At 45.4% G+C, this 18548-nt stretch overlaps 1 protein-coding gene across 2 annotated transcripts in view; it reads left to right on the forward strand.

Moving 5' to 3' along the window:
• fndc1 (fibronectin type III domain containing 1) overlaps nt 1–7464 on the forward strand; it is a 108619-nt gene extending 101155 nt beyond the window's left edge. The window contains exons 17-21 of one of the 2 annotated variants that reach the window (XM_063223372.1): nt 2040–2119; nt 2281–2310; nt 2599–2760; nt 6293–6415; nt 6543–7464. In XM_063223372.1, coding sequence (XP_063079442.1) covers nt 2040–2119; nt 2281–2310; nt 2599–2760; nt 6293–6415; nt 6543–6658 — 511 coding nt within the window. In that variant the 3' untranslated portion in view covers nt 6659–7464. The remainder of the gene's footprint in view (nt 1–2039; nt 2120–2280; nt 2311–2598; nt 2761–6292; nt 6416–6542) is intronic. The other variant, XM_063223371.1, reaches the window with a different exon arrangement.
• Nucleotides 7465–18548: the final 11084 nt, after the last annotated feature.

Raw genomic sequence — 18548 nt, forward strand, 5'->3', positions numbered from 1 at the left:
CAATAATAACAAGCTACTGGTACTGCTTTTTTATCAGCAGGTCATCGCCCGAAGCAATAGCTGGACCGCCATTACTCCAAATCCCCCACACTACCCACCACCCACCTCTCTTCAAGTGGCAAACTGGCAAAAGAACATTAACACCTCATCCAAACCCATCACTGCAATTGCCCCAGACTCAAGCTGGCACCCTCACCACATCTGCCCGCTGTTCCATACTGCACTACACGGATCACCCCCACCACCCCACTCCCAACTGCCCCATTTAATGTTGCCAACTGCTGTGAGAGCACACCTCATCCTACCCTGTCTCTAATCCAGTCAATCGCTGGATTCAGCCAACTGCCTAGACCCTTACCCTCACCTGCCCCCTTGTCCATACTGCAATACGTGCACCCCCTAACCCCACTCCATGCATCCCCACCCAGACTGCCAGACTGACTTGGGAACATGACCTTATCGAACCCCCATCCCTATTCAGCCAATAACAACTGCCACAGCCAGAGCAGCCCAATCCACCACCAACACCACTACCACCACACCTTTCCCCTGGTTCGATACATGCACCCCCTAACTTTACTTACTTTACTTTACTTACTTTACTTTATTTCTTCAGGACATTGCACATTAATGAACATATACATACATGTACATATATGTAAACATGCCAGATTGTAGCCGAAGGGCTAATTTCCATCTGGTGTCCAAAATAGGCAGGCTAGATGTTTACAAGCAATAGAATTTAAAATAAAACAGACTGTTAGTAACAAAAGAAATAAAACCCATTACAGAAGCAAAAGGCATGCATGTAAATAAAAGGAATAGAGAAAAGAAAAAGGTCCCAAAATAGGGCCATGTGTTATGTGAGTGTGTGTGTGTGTGTGTGTGTGCGTGTACGTGTACACTGTGTATAGGCTCAGACCATCAGTGTGAACATGTTTGTTGGGCCCGAAGCCACTTTTTATACTCCATCTTAAAGGTGGCTAAAGAGGGACATTCCCTTATATGCAGTGGAATAGAGTTCCATAATGTAAATAATGCATTTTGACTGAAAGAGGTTTTCCTGAAAGGAATCTCTACATCTTTATATTAAAACCCTTTGAGGAGTAAGGAATTTCTAGAGGTTCTTCTAGAATTTTACTGGAACACTCTACAGCTCCTATAGACGTCTGTGTTAAAAATCTAACAAAGACATTATGACATCATAATGAGAACTCAAAATTTGGTCAAAATTCTAATCACATATTTGTGATGGTACTCCTCAAAGGGTTAACCCTATTCCACTGGCATGAAAACATCAACACTCACCACGACCCACCCCACCCAATCAATCCCTTCCTAGCGTCATGGTGTGGCCTAAAATACCCCCTCAGGGCCGCTGACAGCTTTTGCTAGGCCCAGGACAAAGTCATCTGAAAGGGCCCCCTATCCGATACATACAATGTAACGGGGACCCAATTCTGGGCCTCCTATCTCACTCTGATAAGAAGCCCCTTTGTCCCCCCCTGTTGGCGGGCCTGTACACTCTGTATGCGTTTATAAAGACAGGCAACTCTCCCAGCACAGCCAACCCTTCCAGGACGTAAAAATAACTTTATGGCTGTTTTTTACTGCCCAAAACAAAAGGCCTAACCCATAGTCTGAAACAACCACGTTTGAAGCTGCGGTCAAGAGACTGGGTTATTCAACTGACATATTACTCTGTGTGTGTGTGTGTGTGTGTGTGTGTGTGTGTGTGTGTGTGTGTGTGTGTGTGTGTGTGTGTGTGTGTGTGTGTGTGTGTGTGTGTGTGTGTGTGTGTGTGTGTGTGTGTGTGTGCGTGTGCCTGTGCGTGCGTCTGTCCGTGCGTGCGTGCGTGCGTGTGTGTGTGTGTGTGTTCATGCATGAGTGTAATGGCAGACAATGGCAATGTCGCCATGTCCTCATGAGGATAGAAATGTGAACTTGAGTTGAACTTGTGTGTATGTGCATGTGTGCATTTATTGCCCGGTGTATACTATTGACCTTACCTGTGTCATGTCTGCTGTGTTTTTATCCAGGTATTACTTTAAGATCCAGGCCAAGAACGTATTTGGACTGGGTCCAGTGAGTGACACGCTGGTTTACGTCACAGAGTCAGGTCAGTACCCATCTGTCTCTCTCCCACGTGCCTAATAATAAACCTTTTTGTACGTTGAAACACACGCACACGCACATACACACACACACACACACACATATCCATGCCAAGTGATGGGCTACGTTTCTGAATATGATGGTCTATTTTCTTTTTTTTTCCAGATGATCCTCTACTTATCGACAGACCTCCAGGTAAACCTATAAGTTGACACATGTAAATATATTAGAATATTAATTTAATAACACATGGCCCTGCCGTGGCCTAACGGTGGGGCACCGGGTTGCTACACTAGTGGCCCGAGTTTGATTCCAGCCCAGGTCATTTGCCCCGTCTCTCTCTCCCCACTCATTTCCTGTCTCTCCTCGACTGTCCTGTCAAATATAAAGGCAAAAAGCACTTTTTAAAAAAATATATATAATAACACATAATATAGGAGTGGAAAGGGTTCCTCATATCTACTGTATATTCTCTCCCTCAAGGTGGCGAGCCCATCTGGATTTCCTACAAGTTCCGCTTTAACCCCGCCCACAGCTCCTGCAAGGGAAGTCAGTTTGTGAAGCGCACCTGGTACAGGAAGTTTGTGGGCGTGGTCTTGTGCAACTCGCTGCGCTACAAGATCTTCATGGCGGATGGACTCAGAGGTATACATACAGATCTCTAGATCAGGGACTCACAACTTGTATTGGGCTAGGGCAGTGCTTCTCAAACTTTTTCAGACCGGGGACCACCTTGTCTCCCTACAAATGTTCAGGGACCACCTGTCAACTGAATTGACAGTTGACGGATGCTAATTTGACACTGCTAATTTCGTTGCAAATCACTTACTTTTTATTCACATAACAAGCATGCCTTATTTGTCTGGAAAATGTGACTAAAGCTATGTTTAGATAGATATAACCTACTGCGAGCTTGTCTCGAAAACGTAGAAATGCCCTCGTGAACCACCTGAGCTCTGTCACGGACCACTTTGAGAATCACTAAATAGATCCAAAAACCCATAGTTGCTCCTCTAATTATAGTTTCCACAATTGTTTCAAGTAGTCATTTAATGCCAATGTAGCAGAGTGGAGGTTGGTAGGATTACTAACTTTTAAGCAATTAGGTTTTAAAAGGTGACTACGCCAGTCTCGTTAAGGGTGAGACAACCCAGATGTTAAAAATACAATTTTCCCCGACAGGTTCTAGATGACAAGGATGACACAGCTGTTGCACATACAATAGTTTTTATTTTCTTCTGCTTTCAGTCTTATTCCTTTTCAAAATGAGCAGGCAGTTCACTTGAGTCCATATACACAAACAGAGTCTTAACTCTACTGAAGTCAATACAGGTACATATCGTGAAACGGTGACGGCTTAAGTGCGAGAGCACTGAGTAGGCCTAGTACAGGTAATTTACTGAGTGTGTTAACTACACACTGCACTGCGAATGCAAAATAACACTGCAATCAATCAAAACTGTACACACAAAACATAATCAAAATAAGTCACAGCACACTGAAATGATTCACAGTGAAGAGGTAGCCTATGTTTATCAAATCAGGCCTCTTGGCAGAGAGTTTACTATACCACTCAGGGGATCTACACCTCACCAATAAGTTTACACGATACTGCTACAAATCTCAACCGGCCAGTCCCCAATCACTCATCCCTTGTCTAAGGGGTGGGTGACTGGAGCTGACCGTGTCAGACCGTATGGCTGAAAGACGAAAGCGTCGCGCACCTGCGCAAAGGAACAACAACCTGCCACTACTAAAAGAGCTCGTGGTGGTAAAAGGCAAAATAACAAACACAAACACCAGGAAAAGACGGCGGCGTCCCCCCACCCCAGCCAATTGACAATAATGTGCTCAACCTAGAAAGCACAAGACAGACTGGGTTAATGCCAGGGAAATGCCATTATCAATGAGCAAGGTGTGGCATGAAAGCCACAGGCACAGAGTGACGGTTAATTAGAAATTACCTTCAGTTGCAATTGGGAAGCACTGGACCGAGCTTGGAAGTCTACGGTTGACCCTTGCTTCACCATGCAATGCTGCAGTGAAACAACATCTCGTTAGCCACAGTACAAACATAATTGGCTATCGCCAGGTGCACACAGAAGGGCTTACCTTCGAGCCGGTTAGGCTACATGCGGCAACCTGGCGTCCGCATTTCAGCTGCGCTCTACGCGCTCCAGTGTGGGTCCAACACCCAACACGCCAACATCACCTACTGCACCCAGCGTATAGGGCTTCCCCAAGCGCCAACCGGTACTGAGGTTAGCCACACCTGGCTAACAGACAACATAGTAGGCAATTTATACTAACCGGAAGGGCTCCACCCTCGCCCACACGGGCAGCTGTTTTCAATTACAACATGCACACTAACAGGGGACCTAGTCCAACCTGTTACACATATCGTTTAAAATAGTCATGTCAATGCAAATGTGAGGTGTATGTAAGAACGTTTTGTTTTTGAATACGTAAAATTGAATGTGGACCTACAAGTGCAAATGTGTTTCCCTCTCAGTAGTTCATGGTGCTGTAACATTTCCTTATATTGAATTGAATGAAAGCCTTTTATGGACAATGCACCACAGACATGAAAGCCCCCCCCCCCCACACACACACACACACAGGGGTCCCAGACCCCACTTTGGGAACCACTGCTCTATATCTCTTAATTTGCACTGAATTATAGGCATTTTATAAAGACAAATTCACCGTGACTAATTCCCCTCAAAATATTGGACGATTGTGTCTTTTGCACTGTCTCATCTCGCTGTCTCTTGCCTTTTGCCTTCTATCTTCATTCATTTTCTCGACTTTTGCCAAGGTACAATGCGTATTGGCAGGCCTACCACATTACAAGACAATGAATTGTTGTTGCATGATTGGCCTTGACAACTGCTGACAAGACTGTGCATTAATTCCAACAAATGTCTGACAAGCTTTCCCCCCTTTTTCAATATATCCATAGAGCATTGTAGATAAAGTTGCATGTCAGATGGCAAGACTCACCCTCAGTGTTATGCAGTTCCCTCCAGAATGTGTTATGACACTGGAAGGGTGCTAGATCACGACAAGTTGTGAATTCAGGCTAATAGCTAAAATCTTGGCTGATCCTAGTCACCCCAACCATGAACTGTTTGATATATTACCATCTGGGAAATGGTACAGAAGCCTGAAATCTCACACTACCAGACTCCAAAGTAGTTTCTTCCACCAGGCAGTTAGATTACTGAATTCATGCTGAAAACAAGGCACTTTCTTTGCACTTTTTTCCACCCCCCCCCCCCCTTTTTATTTTTATTTTTTAATCTTTTTGAGGACACAAAAAACACAACAATATTTACTCTTTATAGGCTTCAAACCTATAATAAGACGTAATAAACTAATCTTGAATCTTGAATCTTGAATAGCATGTAATGTGATGTGGCGAGGCCATTACATCACCTGTCTGGCCTCACTGGTGGAATGGCAACGACTACAGCGTGTCTGTTGAGAACGAGCGCTTCAATGGGAGACCAGGCCTGTGTTTCTCGAAGCCATAGTTGCTAACAACATTAGCTACTTTGTTGTTTGCAATGCAATTTAACCATGGGCAAGTACCCAAGTTGCTAACTGGCTAACAACTATGCTTTCAAGAAGCGCACCCCAGAAGAGGTCACTCACTTGCGTGTAGTTCCATCTCTTCAAAGTAATTTGCTGCGATACAATCTAGTTCCATTCGGTCCAATTTCTACACGTAACACAACTGGAAAAATAATCTTTGTGCCAATTTGGCAAATATCGATATCTCCAAATGGTAAACACTATTTTATTTCATTACACACGCACCAAAGCAGCATGAAGACAGACCGTATTAATGTGTCTAAACGTTACGCACATTCATGTGTGAAAAATACACACCAATGTGTGTGTAAACCCCATCCAACTGGACAGTAAATGACAAGCATTCTTTGATAAAAGCAAATATTTATCTTTGCTTTTAAAATGAGTTCAAAATGATTTTATACGGTACACATAAATGAGTTGGAATGCCTGGATTCTTCCGTTCTTCCAAACGACGTCCATGCTCATAGCTGGTAAATTCCTTCCTCCAGTTCCAATAAAAGCCAACAACACTCTTGTGCGTAAACTTTATTAAGTCTCAACGTTTGTCATGAAAGTTCCTCCCTCCTTGTCTGTGCAGACACGTTCTACAGCGTAGCGGACTCCTTTGGCTACGGAGAAGACCACTGCCAGTTCGTCGATTCCCATCTGGATGGTAGGACGGGCCCACACAGTTTGGCCACCTACCTGCCAGCAGCACAAGGTACTGTGAAAACATCCCAGAATACTTCATCACTTCACTGTGAAACATGCCGTGCTGACATTTTGATGCAGAACTTGACATAGCTGAGCTTGGGAAATTACAACTGAGCGTTTTTATGCTTCCGCAGGTTACTACCGCTCCTACAGGCAGGAGCCAGTGAGCTTTGGCCGCATCGGGAGGAATTCGCCCCACAACTTCGTCGGCTGGTACGAGTGCGGCGTTCCCATCCCGGGGAAATGGTAACGGATGGGTCAGGGGTCATCGCCCAACCGCCGGCAGCCGTCCCCTCCGTCCGCCTCCTGCTGCATTAACTCCTCTGGAAGCCAGAGAGATTATGAACTCTTGCTCACCATGGCAACCATAAACAAACAAACCAAAACAAACAAACAAACATATTACTGCTTGTGACAAAAAGAGAACATAATACATTTTTAAAGCAACACTAATACTTCTGTGTATCCTGTACTCAAGCACTTGAGGTTAATCGTCTGTATATGAGGAAAATTTGGGAAGCATGTGTCAACCTGTTCCTGTGGGTGACTTGGGACAGAATGGGTCGTTATTCAATGTGGTTTGGGGATAATTTATATGACAAATCACAACTCATGCAATTCAACTGAAGGGAATATCAAGGCACAAGCAATGCCTCTGATATTGTGGGAATCCTTGCCCCAAACCAAAGGTTTAAACCACAAAAGAGAAAGAGAATTTGTGATTTTTTTTCCCAATTCTGTGTTGTTAGTTGGTGGTGTATTTTATTTTATTTTGTCTTTTTACAGAAGTGTTTTTGCTAACTGACCATTTTTATATTCTTTAATATTTGTATCCGTGTATTTCAATGAAAGTTGATGTGGAAGTAATGCCCATTTGAGGGCAACTGGTATCTATAAATAAATGGAGCTCAGGAATGGATGTTACTGAATAAAGGTGCTAAACCAAAGCGACCACTACCCTCCGCCCATCATGGACTATTGATTCACACCAACCTCTTCTCCTTCAGGTCAACTGATTCATTAGCTGACAATCCAAATACATATTCCAAATGACCTGGTTCTACCTTACCAATTCAACCAGTTGATCTGGGCCTTGCTAAGGTTTTGGAGGCCCTAAGCATAACAGGTCAGGAGGCCCCCCTCATAAATAAATAATAGTAATAACACGTTTTGTAATTAATCTCAATTCAGGAGGCCCCAATTTTGGGGGCAAAGTGGTTGAGGCCCTAAGCGCCCTGTTTACTCTGCTTATGCCTAGCAGCGGCCCTAAGGTGATCATTCATCGAGGTAATCGCCTGATTGGACTGACACAGGGGTCCCCAACCTTTCTGGGTCTGAGGGCTACCGAGGGCTACCCAAGGGCTACTTTTGTTCAAAATCCTCTACTGATGTCTTGACATCATTCCCAAATCACATTATGATTGAATGATAATTTGCTTATAAAGAAATAATTTCATATTTAAATTAAGGAAAACAGTAACTGTGACTAAAAGCTTATAGTCGTCACTATTTATTAACATCCTTGGAGGGCACCTCAGAAGCTCCTGGAGGGCTACCTGGCGCCCGCGGGCACCACATTGGTGACACCTGGACTGAAAGGTAAAACCATGTATTTTGGAATGCTGTATGGCACTAGACTGTAGGTGATGAATCCATGTTGATAAAAAGAGAGAAAAGTCCGCTTCAACCAGGATTTTTTTGCTCCCACTTATTTTTCTATTTTTCTGTGACATTTCGGGTAGAAACCCCTCTTCAGACGGGAAAACACACATACCACGGGGCAGCCGTGGCCTAACGGTTAGGGAGTTGGTCTTTCAATCTGGGGGTTGTAGGTTCGAATCCCACCTGACCTCTCCCTACACCTGCATCCATGGCTGAAGTGCCCTTGAGCAAGGCACCTAACCCCACATTGCTCCAGGGACTGTAACCAATACCCTGAAAAATAGTAAATGTAAGTCGCTCTGAATAAAAGCGTCAGCTAAATGAAATGTAATGTAATGTAATGTAATGTAATACCACACCCATCATTTCCGGGTGATCACATGACCCTCATTGCAGGTGTAAAAAGTTGCAAAAATAATCAGGCTCACAACCCGGAACATTGTCATTGGTTACAAAACAGAAGACATAGGCTACATGGGTTCTAATTTTTTTGTTTTCGCCTGACTGCGTGAAACTAACTGCACATAACTCAACCTCTGATTGTCGGAAACCGCTGTCGGTCAAAAAAAATGGTCACGTGGTTGGCTGCCAGTGTCTTGCCCCTCCTCACAATATCGTGTTTACAAAGGTGAACCCATGTATAGTTCAACAACATTGAGAGTGACATCCTCTGAAGACATCGGTGACAGTATACATTTAGGACTTTTCTCTCTTTTCTCTCTTTTTATCTGGCTATTTATTGGTCCTGCCCCTAGGTCAGACATTTGGATGTGCAAGCTTTTACCTTCAAAATGCATCCAGGTTGCCCATCACTGCTAACGAGACAACATTTTTATTGGCGAATGAATTCTACTGTAAATATTTGGTTTGGTTTTGGATCTTCAACGTGTCCTTTTCAGCCTGGACGTTTACCCTTGGAGCCACAGGTTTCCTGAGGAAGACCTTGACATTACATGCACAAATACTCACATGGTGTGTGTGTGTGTGTGTGTGTGTGTGTGTGTGTGTGTGTGTGTGTGTGTGTGTGTGTGTGTGTGTGTGTGTGAGTGTGTGATGTTACATCCTCTTGTATCCCATTGCAGCCCCTTTACGGTTCCCACCATGTCTCTGTGGTTATATCAATAAGCCATCCTTCATCAATGTTAAAACAGCCCTTTATCCTTAAAACGGGAGGACGAAGCTTACCTTGGCTAAGAGAGCTATAGCGCCTGACGATCATCCGCCTCCCTTGGGCTCTCATTAGCTGTGAAAAAGTGTTCCGATAATTGACTAAAGATAACGATATTTTTTAAACAGCACGTCAAGACAAATAGATAGAGCAAAAGCGAGCTATCTTTTTTCCTGTCTGCCTCGAACTCGCTACGAAAACATTACACAATCTACTTGTCACCTCCGAGACCCCATTTGTCTCCCGTGATATTTTTTCACGTCATGTGCGTCGGCTTCGGGGGATGAAATACCTCTCTCTCTTGACAGGCGCAAAGGCCTGGAGCGCATGGGCCCGGTGATGACGACTCTTTTTCCAGTGTGCAGTCTGTCACGCACGGCGCTTTGGAACGCTCCGCTGCTCATCTGTTTGAACCGTCTCTTCTTGGCCCGCTCTTTTCTTTTTTTCCCGCTCCCTTGGCATGCATGGCCCCCGCGTGTTTCATCTAAGCTGAGAAAAATGCAGCGTAGGGTTATCAGCTCAGTTCAGCTCGCACACAGCGATTTCCCTATCACATCGTTAAAACAACAGAAAAACACAGATAGGTGTTTGACTTGGCTCATCAGGTCGGGTTTGGCGAGGCGCCCCCAGATTAACTATGAAATCCCGCCGCGAGATTGAAAGAGGAATGCCTAATTAGGTGCCGGCTCGTGTTTTCCAGGGGTGACGGGCTAGCTAGAGGGTTATGCCGCGGAATGGAAGTGACACCGCTTGTCATCGCGTCAGAGGAACGGGCTGACTGAGGCTTCCTCTGATTCCTCCCGCTCCAGCCGAATAACAGCCTTTATGTCCAGGCTTTTAGATGGCAACTGTTCAGGCCTGAAAACAGCAAAAAAAGTGATTATTACTGAACTCCATGAACTAAGAATGATGTCAGCTCACTCAACTGGATGGAAACAAGAGAAGGAGACAGAAAGAGAGAGAGACAGAGGGAGAAAGGGGGGAAGAGAGGGAGAGGGAGAACGGGAGGGAGACAGAGAGTAATGAAAAAGTCTGGAATACACGCTGTTGATAAAGCAAGTGCAGAGAGTGCTGTTTTAAAAGGCAAATGTGGACCAACAGTGAAATGAACTAGCCAGAGAAATACAGCAGAAGAGAGAGAGAGAGAGAGAGCATGCTGTTCACTACGTAGTGTCGCAATTTTGTGGTTTTGAGGCACGTCTCGACCAGAAACAATAAACATTGTGGCGCATAACGTCATATCGAAGGAGGAGGGGGAGCAGGGGGGCCATGCAGCCCAGCCACTAGCCCAGCACAAACGCACGTGGTGCCAATTAATAACAACACCAGCCCCATTAACTCGCCCATTAGTCCCCGTCCTGCAGCTCCGGGGTGGTCGACCTGCTCCAACCCAACAGCCTGCTCGCTCTGCACTGATTGAGGGCGCCGTGACAGCTTGTTGACATTCCCTCATTCTCAACAAGCAAACATTTTGTTTTGGGAGTGCACGTTTTCGCGGGCTGTGACTGGTTGATGGAGCCGGCACATCTGGGAAGCATATGGACCAATCAGACGTGCTGCTTGGTATAGACCTGAGGAGAGCCAAGCCAAGGCCATGCTGCGAGGGATACCTGGGAAATATTCAAGGGCATCTCCTGTGAATCATCGCTGTGTACAATCAGGGCCACTGACAGCTATTGCTGGGCCCAGGACAAAGTCCCCTGAAAGGGCCCCCCATCCAATACATTCAATGTAATGGAAAGCCAATTTTACGCCCCCTCTCTACCAGGGCCTGGGACAATTGACCCCTTTTCCCCCCTCCAATGTCGGCTTCCCTGTGTACAGTATAGCGGCCCATATGTTTTTTACAGTCTGTTGAGGCTCCATGGAGGCAAAAATATCAATAATGTACGTTGACAACTGTATTGCCACTGCTCCTGACCTTGATGGGACTTGTGTAGTTGTCTGGGGACCATGGACAATATCTGCAGTGTTGCCAGATGTGTCTGATGGGCAAATCCTGCTCAAAAGGTTCTCAAAAACGGCTAAAATGCGCTTAATTTCAGCAAATTGCATTGATTTCTATGGGCTGAAAACTGCAGACTAAAACGCCAATTGGCCAATTTTTCCCGTTTTTACCCGCAGACGGCCATGCCAAGTAGCCCAATTGGGCAGGTAACCATCCAATCTGGCAACACTGCTGCTGTGTTGTCTTTCTACGAGCCATTCCCCTGTCTATAGGTTGATGCTATAGGTTGAAAGACACCCGTGATGTGTGTGTCTTTTTTCAGTTGTCTTTTCTGTCGTAAGTAGTTCCATCAAATACTGTCAAGCCTTTAACATCCATTTCATTGGCCACCAGACTAATGTTGGTTGACGATTTTATTCTGTTATAAATGTATTGTCAAATGGCTCGCCATCTATGTTTTTATACAACATAGTACATGGTGTGTCAACATGTGCGTGCACGCGTGTGCGTGTGCCCCCACGTCTGCATGTGTGTGTGTGTGTGTGTGTGTGTGTGTGTTTGTGTGTTTGTGTGTGTCTGCGCGCCTCTGTGTGTGTGTGCATGTGTGTGTGTGCACATGTCTGCGTGTGTGCGTGCGTGTAAACAGTGAGTACACACATTTCTCCCTGTGTAAACCACACATGCGGTCATCTGGGAGGCAGCTCGGCAACAAAGCGTTTTCAGCACTTTGTTTATTTGCTTGTTTTGTTCATGACAACAGATGGCTTGGATGGAGTCCCTGGGCCCCTGTTCACTAGTCAGGTATGTGGAGCTGTGGGCCTTCCCAAGCCAGAGAGGAACTAGAACGGCAAAAACAAAAACAGTTTGTAAGCAACTGTACTTTTTTGCAGCTTGAATATGTTTTATATCCCGGCTTGGGGTCATCCCTATGTTCCCCGGGTCCTATGTTCCCTGCAATCAGGGAACTTAGGACCCTTTTTTTTAAAAAGGGTTCTATGTTCCCTGTTGTTTCCAAGTAGACTGCTGCCGCATGGCAAAGCGCAGGTTGTTGTTGCATTTATGACAGGTTAAGTGTAGGGATGGTTTTGGAAAGGGTTAGATACAATCCGGGGAATATAGAACCCGTGGAACATAGGTACTCTCCCCCTGGTTCTCACCAGAGGAATGTATTGGATGCCAACTAGTAGAGTTCGGCGGTAGAACATTAGTAAACCTACCGCAGCGTCATACGGTATCGGTAGCACAGAGCAATCGGTCTGGACCTTAAGCTCAGCGGTATCGCGCTGTGTCTCTCATCTCGGACTGGAGCGTTGACTGGCAGGTCGCGAGTTCGAGTCCCAAGTGGTTAACTAGTGCTGGATGAGTTTGTTTACAGTGGCTCCATACATAGTCTACATTTAGGAAGGCTGCAATGAAGAGGGCAGAAGGCGAGGCCTTATCTGGTCAGGAGAAGAGGGAAACCACCAATGCCTTCAAAACTGTTCTGTTGTTCTTCTAAAGAAAGATTGAATGTGCTAGATTCAGTGCTTAATTTGTCAAACGGGAGGTCCCGGAGCACAGAGGATGGGTGACTCCCCCAGGAGGGGGGATCTGTGATGTCTTTCCCTGAGGTTCCATCCAAGCTTCCGGAGCTCTCGTCTGAGGTTCCGGAGCTAGCTCCCCCTTGCTCCCCCTCAAATTAAGCACTGGCTAGATTCAACATTGCAATGCTGCCTGGCACGTGTGTCCTCGATCTGTTCTCAATCCTGATGTCTGCTAAAACATGGTGGGGGAGGGGGGGAGGGGTCACTGTGGCGCACTGCCCAGGGGTACCCAGGTTCGAGTCTTGCCTGGATCATTTCCCAAACCTACGCCGTCCCGTCTCTCTACTCCTCTTCTCTCGACTGTCCTGTCTTATAACAAAGGCACAGAGGGCCCCCAAAAACATAACAAAAACACATGAGGATGGGTTGGATAAAATGTCAGACACCGAAAAAGATGCTTACGGTATCAAGCACTAAGATAGCACGGGTGATAAAATGCTCCAATGTAGTCAGACTGATATACAATGTGATGAGAGTTAGCATGGGTCCTGCAGCTTGGGATGGGAGGGGTGATGAAACTGGCTGCAGTAGCTAAGCAGAAACAGCCAGAGCCTTTGGGGGGGGGGGGGGGGGGGGGTCTGTGTGTGTTTGTGTTCACGTGCGTGTCTGTCTCTGTGTGTGTGTGCGTGCGTGCGCGTGTGTGTGTGCGCGCACATGTGTACATGTGTTGATATATATTGCATGATGTCTGTGTCTGTTGTCATAGGCCCTTTTACTGTGCGATCATATGGATTTTATTTTAAAAATGACTCAATTCCTCATCAAGGACATCAGAGAGGAGTGTGGTTGATATTGTTATTTCCATGGTGTGTGTGTGTGTGTGTGTGTGTGTGCGTGCGTGCGTGTGTGTGTTTGTGTGTGTGTGTTTCCATGGTGTGTGTGTGTGTGTGTGTGGAGGGGGTGATGTTACCTTCTGGGAACCATTACACATCACATCAAGTCTGCATACTTACTTTAGTATTGAACTGGAGAACAAAGGCATCTTCGAATCACTCTGCAGAGAACACAGTAACGTCACAGGCATTATGCTCTCCTACTCGTTACTTTGAGGACGTTCATCATTGACAAAGAATGCTGCGTGTTTTCACACTACTGACTGAAGCACAACAGGGAACCAATTTAGCCCCAATGAAGCCACTGTAACCTTTGTTAAAAACACTGATAAACAAATTCTGTTCTTCAGTGAAATACTGCAAGGAAAAATGACGGCTAGTGTTTCTCAACAGGGGCTCTACAGCCCCCCAGGGGGCGTTGGGGAGCCCAAGGCGGGCGTGATGAAGGATACAGCTGAGTGGGCCGTGCTGAGTTGCCATTGAAGGCATTAATCCATTATTTTGTATGAAGGGGGGCGTTGGCAGGCTTATGATGAGGTCAAGGGGGCATTGCGAGGCCAATGGTTAGGCCCAGGGGGTGAATGTATATAATTATTTTGCCCCCCATGAGTCGTGAGAAGGTGCAAAATTTCTAAAAATCATCTGTTCTGTTAAGTACAGTTAGTTAATCCATAGCTTTTAATTATGACTGACACTATGTAAATATGTGACGAAATTTGCCTTCCAGAGGGGCCCACAGCAACCTGCAGCCTAGGGGCCCCAGGCCATCTTAATACTGCCTTGTCAATGGGCTAATGCACCATACCATCATATCGAGGATCTAGGTTAAAGTCTGACCCGAGCGAGGTCACTTCTTGGTCATTCCTTCCCCGTCCCCTTCCCTCTCTCCCCATGTGTTTCCTGTCTCTCTTCACGGCAGTATCTCAAATAAAGGTGCAAAAAGCCTATCAAATGTATCTTTTAAATCTTTTTAAAGAAGGAAAAAGACCCACATCAGAGGAACCCTCTGAGTCCTTAAGAGATGCCAGGTTCTATCTAGAGATCCACAAGCCCAAATATGGAGCGAGGCATAACTTTCCCAGGACTGGAGACCCATCTGCAATGTGATAGACACGGCTCACAGATGTCTCGTATTGATCTCTATTAAACCCACTCGTTTATCAGACACGTGGAAGAGATCTGCAATCGTGTGATTTCAGACAGATGTGAAATAAACACTGTTATTGTGGACACCCAATGCAGAGAACTTAAAGACCAGGGGTGCATTACTCGAAAGCGTAGTTGCTAACTATGGTAGCTACTTTGTTGGTTGCAATGCAATTTCCCATTGGCAACTACCAAAGTTGCAAACTGCTAAAAGCTACGCTTTCGAGAAATGCACCCCAGGAAAGGAAGAGCCTCAGGGATGGGGTCGGGGGTACGGGTGTGAGATAGGGGGGGCTTTTTCCACTATACATGGGGTTTTTTGTTTATAAACATGGTGTTGTGAGGAGGGGAAAGATACTGGCAGCCAACCATGTGAGCTAATTTTTTGACCAACAGCGGTTTCCAACAATCAGAGGTTGAGTTGAGCGCAGCCAGGGTCGCGCAGCCAGAGGAAAACAAAAAAAAGAAAACCCATGTATGGGATACTGACAAGCCTGTGTGTGTGTGTGTGTGTGTGTGTGTGAGAGAGAGAGAGAGAGAGAGAGAGAGTTACTAATGCCCCCCATGTCAATTAAGCCCCGCATCCTCTCAGCTGTGTATTTCTCCCCAATAGCAATATGGAGTGAGATGCCTTGCTCAAGGGGCACTTCTGCCTTAACCTACTGTACTGCTTAATGTGGGATTCGAAGCTACAACCATCTGACTGCTAAACCCTCACAATTACCCCATGACTGCTCACTCCCCATTGAGAAACACCACCCTAGAGCAATGTGGGGTGAGGTGCCTTGCTCAAGGGGCACTTGGGCCTTTACCTACTGTACTGCTTAGGGTGGGATTCAAACCTACAACCACCTGACTACTAAACCCTAACAATTACCCCATGGCTGCCCACATTTCAAAGGGTAAATGCCATTACACCCCTTAGCCCTACGCCGATCCCATTTGCCTCCGTTTTGCGCGTCCGTGTGTAGGCGTAGTGGCATCCCGATTCACGTTCAGACAGATGGGTAGGGGTGCGGCGAAGGGCTTTCCACCCCTCCGTACGGAGATTTTCCGACACCAGACTCCACGACGGAGGGCTTCGACAGGTTTCCCTGAATGCATTGCGCATTCCTCTAAAAATTGGCAGCAAGCCACGGCACCCAAAACAGCACACAAGTTTAAGTATTTTCGCAGCAATTGACGGTGGTTTTGAAGTGGTAATCATTATTCCATTGTACTAAGTTTAACATTGTCCTAATGTGTGATGGCCCTTTTCTCAGTGAAACGCACATGAAAATCACTATTAACATCAACTGTGAGTGTCATTCCTTGATTGTTGAAGGGGTATCCCAATTCGAAGCGGTTGCGTTTCGAGCCCTACACCTTACAGCTTCGTTGGAAATCACGAGGGGCATGGGGAAGGCGTAGGGATAGGGGTAGAGATTAGTAATGGGAAAGGCCCAAAGTCTCATACTGAGTTGGCTTTCAGTGCCAGCAATAGCCTACCAGGTTAGCTTAGCTGCACTGTCTGAGGCGTTCAGTACCAGCCAAATGCCACGCATTACAAGGAAAACACACATAATTGCCTTTGATTGTGTTCATATTAAAATCCTTTAACCACAGCAGAAACAAGCAGAATGGTAATTGCTTTCTCCACATATGTTGTTTGTGTAGGCTGTGTGTGTGTGTGTGTGTGTGTGCGTGCGTGCGTTATTAAAAGTAGGCCAAGGGCCACTAGGGCTGGAAAATGTTACCTCTTGATTAAATCATCGGAAAAGAGAGAAAGAGAGAGAGAGAGGGAGTGAAGGACATTGAGAAAAAGAGAGGTGGAAGGAGACAGAGAGGGAAGTTGCTAAATACTATAGAAATCTCCTGTACCACGTGTTGATTTGGCAAAGCACAGCACTCGCACACATGCACGCACCCACACGTATATGGTCTGATTTGTAGTGTCTGGCCAGACTTGAGTCCTCACGTACTGTACATTGTACACATTGAGAGGGTGGATGGCTTTGTCCTGGGCTCAGCCAAAGCTGTCAGCAACCCTGCTTTATAGTGCTGTAATTCTGCACTGTTTGTTGACATTATATATATATATATCGTCGGCTTGCTACCAAAACCGCCTAAGTCCGATTTTGGGGTTTTTGGAAAACAGGCAAAAACTAATCGCCAAAGGGGGCGCCAAACATCAGTGGCGGTTCTAGGAAATCTGAGACCCTGGGCAAAGAGCAATTGTTAGTCCCCCCTAATAATTTTGTTCAAAGGAGATCTTTGCAGAACTTTACTCCCCTATCACATCTGCATCATCCTGTCATCCTGTCTATGTCATTGGTCCACTACAAACAGTACCTGTCTAAGATGTTAATTTATTTTCTTTATTTATTTTGAGTGAAGCTGCAAGTCAAACATGAAATGGCTCCTAAGGAAAACAAAACACTTTAAAATAAATTATTTGATGCAGCACAACAAGAACAATGCACTGCATATTATTTTGATAGTTATACTATTCTTTTTTATTTTTATTCCAAACTTTAATCCTGAATGACAAAAGACCAACAAAGGTCGGCGTCTGCACCTGCACTTAACACCTGTGTTATTGCTTGGTGCGTGCATTCCCAAAAAGTAGTAATTACTCAAAATAATGGAAAAAAAACTTTAATCCTGGAAATGGTGAATAATTGAAATATTTTTGTAGACCTTGTAACAATCTAGTATGCTGGTAAATCTCATGTCTACCAACAGATTTTCACAGATTTCTTTTACTTTCGGACACTTTCAGTCATATTAGTTTTCAATTAAATCATTATTTACATTCTCATCAGATTGCAGTGCCACTCAGAGTAAGCCATGCAGTGGCGTCCAATCTCCATGTTGAGGTCCCATCAGTCATGGAGGAGGATGAAGGGGTGGGGCACTTCTTTTGGTCCTTGTACTTCCTCACGAACTGTCTCCTCCTTCTGTATCATCTTTGATTCAATTCTGCTATTTTCCATGCTCATAGAACTGCCCCACCCTCCCAACCTTGCCCATGACCGAGGTAACCTGGTCATAGAACTGTGCCCCGCCCACTTCAACACCATGACTGTGGCATTCAGAATATGGTATAGAACCACTACTGGATCCATTATACATTGGAGATAGATATTCTGTGTATGCAATTATGTATTGCACTTATGATATCAACTCAATTCTGTTTTAAATCTACATTATAAAATAGTGGTTAAATGTATGAAATAACAGATTGTCATAAGAGGATATGACTTATGGTAGTCTTTTATACACCTGTGATAACATCACATAAAGCACATGATTAATAATTGTTCAATTCGTTTTTAAGGCTACAATCATAAAGTAATGTAAGGCTACAACCATTGTGTGTTAACCAGATTATCTCAGACAGATGTCTAAGGATGAAGTTTTGAAACATGGCCATTGTCTTTGAAGAGAGAGAGAGAGAGAGAGAGAGAGAGAGAGAGAGAGAGAGAGAGAGAGAGAGAGGGGAGAGAGAGAGAGAGAGAGAGAGAGAGGAGAGAGAGAGGGGAGAGAGAGAGAGAGAGAGAGAGAAAGAGAGACTCTTAACAGATGTAAATAAACTGTTTCTTGCATCAAAAATGGCTAAGTCAGTTACCCAAGTCATTCACATTGGCAGAATAATTTGTGCATAGGGCCCCAGGATGAATAGATAGGGCCCCCATACCACCTGCCAAGATCATAATAGGGCCCCTACCCCTTCCACCTGCAGGAGGGCCTTAGGCCGCCTACAGGCAAATGCCCTCCTTGTCCCTCCTATAGCTACGTTCCCTGGTCATTCATTTCTC

The sequence above is a fragment of the Engraulis encrasicolus genome, chromosome 18 (genome assembly GCF_034702125.1).
Source record: "Engraulis encrasicolus isolate BLACKSEA-1 chromosome 18, IST_EnEncr_1.0, whole genome shotgun sequence".
NCBI classification, from domain to species: domain Eukaryota; kingdom Metazoa; phylum Chordata; class Actinopteri; order Clupeiformes; family Engraulidae; genus Engraulis; species Engraulis encrasicolus.